This window comes from Octopus bimaculoides, chromosome 11 (genome assembly GCF_001194135.2).
Source record: "Octopus bimaculoides isolate UCB-OBI-ISO-001 chromosome 11, ASM119413v2, whole genome shotgun sequence".
NCBI classification, from domain to species: domain Eukaryota; kingdom Metazoa; phylum Mollusca; class Cephalopoda; order Octopoda; family Octopodidae; genus Octopus; species Octopus bimaculoides.
This window is the reverse complement of record NC_068991.1, coordinates 10,263,712-10,265,721: the sequence shown is the minus strand read 5'-3', so window position 1 is coordinate 10,265,721 and position 2,010 is coordinate 10,263,712. Positions and strand designations below refer to the sequence as shown.

The window sequence follows — 2,010 nt, the reverse complement described above, 5'->3', positions numbered from 1 at the left end:
CAATGAACGTGATTGATAACTTGTAATATTTCAGGCAATGTTTCGTTTTATGATCCAGAAAGTGAAAGCACTGAAATTGGCAGAGATTGTCATTTGCCAGAAACTAGGCCTGTGAAATAAAAATGAAAGAATTGTTTTCTTTGCAATGGAATAAAAGTAATATAAAATTTATGTAACGAAATGAGGGTTTCAGGTTTTAGCCCCATTGTATGGCACCTTGGAAAAGTGTCTTCTACTATGACCCCAGTCCAGCCAATGCCTTGAGAGTGAATCTGGCTGATGGAAACTGTGTGGAAACCCATATATATGTGAGTATGTGTGTGTTTGTGTTTATCCCCCAAACTGCTTGACAACTAACGTTGGTTTGTTTACGTCCCTATAACTTGGCAGTTTGGTAAAAGACATTGATAGAATAAATACCAAACTTAAAAAAAAAAAGACGTACGTACTAGGCTCAGTTTGTCTAAACCCCTCAAGGCAATGCCCCAGCATGGCCACAGTCCAGTGACTGAATCACATGACAGATATAAGATATAAGAATTAAGCAGGGTTGCACTCTAAAAAACATTTAACAAATGGTGTAAAAATGCTTCCTTTGCACAATTGTTGTTAAGCAATTTCCTGAAAATATATGTCGTTGCTATTATGTATGTCCAAATTTGGCCAAATGCATTTTTTTCAATATTTATTTTTGCTTGAAATAGCTGGTTCTTTTGGTCAAACTATCGTATCTCCAGCTGCTTCAGATGCCAAGATATTACTCATTTTTTTCTAGCTGAATGGACTGGAGCAACATGAAGTGTTTTGCTCAAGAATACAGCACGTCACCCAGTCCAGGAATCAACACTACAATCATGAGTCTGACACCCTAACCACTAAGCCATCCGCCTCCACAATTATTTTTGTATATAATAGTTTTGTGTTTGTCTGGAGTCTGGACTGAGTGAGAGACAGAGTCTGTTTAAGATGATGTAGTAGTATTCTGGTTGAGGGCAATGGGGCTGTATGTGTCAGGGTGTTTCGGTGTGATCTTTGGTGTAGTGCTCGTAACTGAGGGTTGAATCCTGTTGTGGTAACAAACTGCACCTAGTGTGTTAGTTCCTTCAAAACAAGCACTTTTTGTATTAACCTTGTATTCTGTGTCCTGTTACACACTATGGAACTTTTCCTATCACAGGTTTTTTTTTTTTCTACAAATCTTTGAATAATCTTGGAGAAAAGAACTTCGAACCTGCTTTGCTGGCGTCATTGGCGCTTTCTCAAGCCACTAAAATGGCGTCCGGAAATGTAATTAACAAACCAAATAAATCTAAAATGACAGCAAGAAAATCTAAATACTTAGAAGAAGTTCCCACCAGATTTCCACGGATAAACCCTGATAAACTTCCTGTTCCAATTACTAATACTGCCAGATCTCTGCTGAATTTTAGACTTGCTAAATATAAACAAGAACATTTGACCAAAGAATTGTAAGTACATTGGGTTTTTTTTTAATGTTTTTGTTATATTTGTTGTTGTTGCTGTTGTGCTGTGACCCTTATTCAGCCCTGGTTAAGCAAATTTATGATCAAAGGCATTTCAGCTGTGACCATCCCATTCTTTTTCCCCGTCATCGTGTATCTAAGACTACATTAGCTAATGTATTTTCTTATATTTCTGATGAAATACTCTACCTTGTTTCAGCGAATTTTTAAAATAATAAGCAATTTAGTAAAAATACTCTTCTCACCATTAAGTTGATGTTTGGAGCAAAATTCTTTTCTACTCTAGGCACAAGGCCCGAAATTTTTTGGGGGTGGGGTGGGGGGCAGCCAGTTAGATCGACCCCAGCATGCAACAACTTATACTTACTTTATCAACCCTGAAAGGATGAAAGGCAAAGTTGACCTCGGTGGAATTTGAACTCAGAACATAACAGCAGACAAAATACCGCCAAGCATTTTGCCCAGCAAACTGAAAATAAGAAACTGAAAGAAGCCTACCACACACACACACACGCATGCACGCACA

At 37.9% G+C, this 2,010-nt stretch overlaps 1 protein-coding gene across 1 annotated transcript in view; it reads left to right on the top strand.

The window, feature by feature from the left end:
• LOC106870489 (dynein axonemal heavy chain 12) overlaps positions 1 to 2,010 on the top strand; it is a 262,917-nt gene that overhangs the window by 7,992 nt on the left and 252,915 nt on the right. Inside the window, exon 2 of the mRNA XM_052971523.1 lies at positions 1,178 to 1,469. Within this exon, the coding sequence (XP_052827483.1) occupies positions 1,273 to 1,469 (197 nt within the window). The 5' untranslated portion in view covers positions 1,178 to 1,272. The remainder of the gene's footprint in view (positions 1 to 1,177; positions 1,470 to 2,010) is intronic.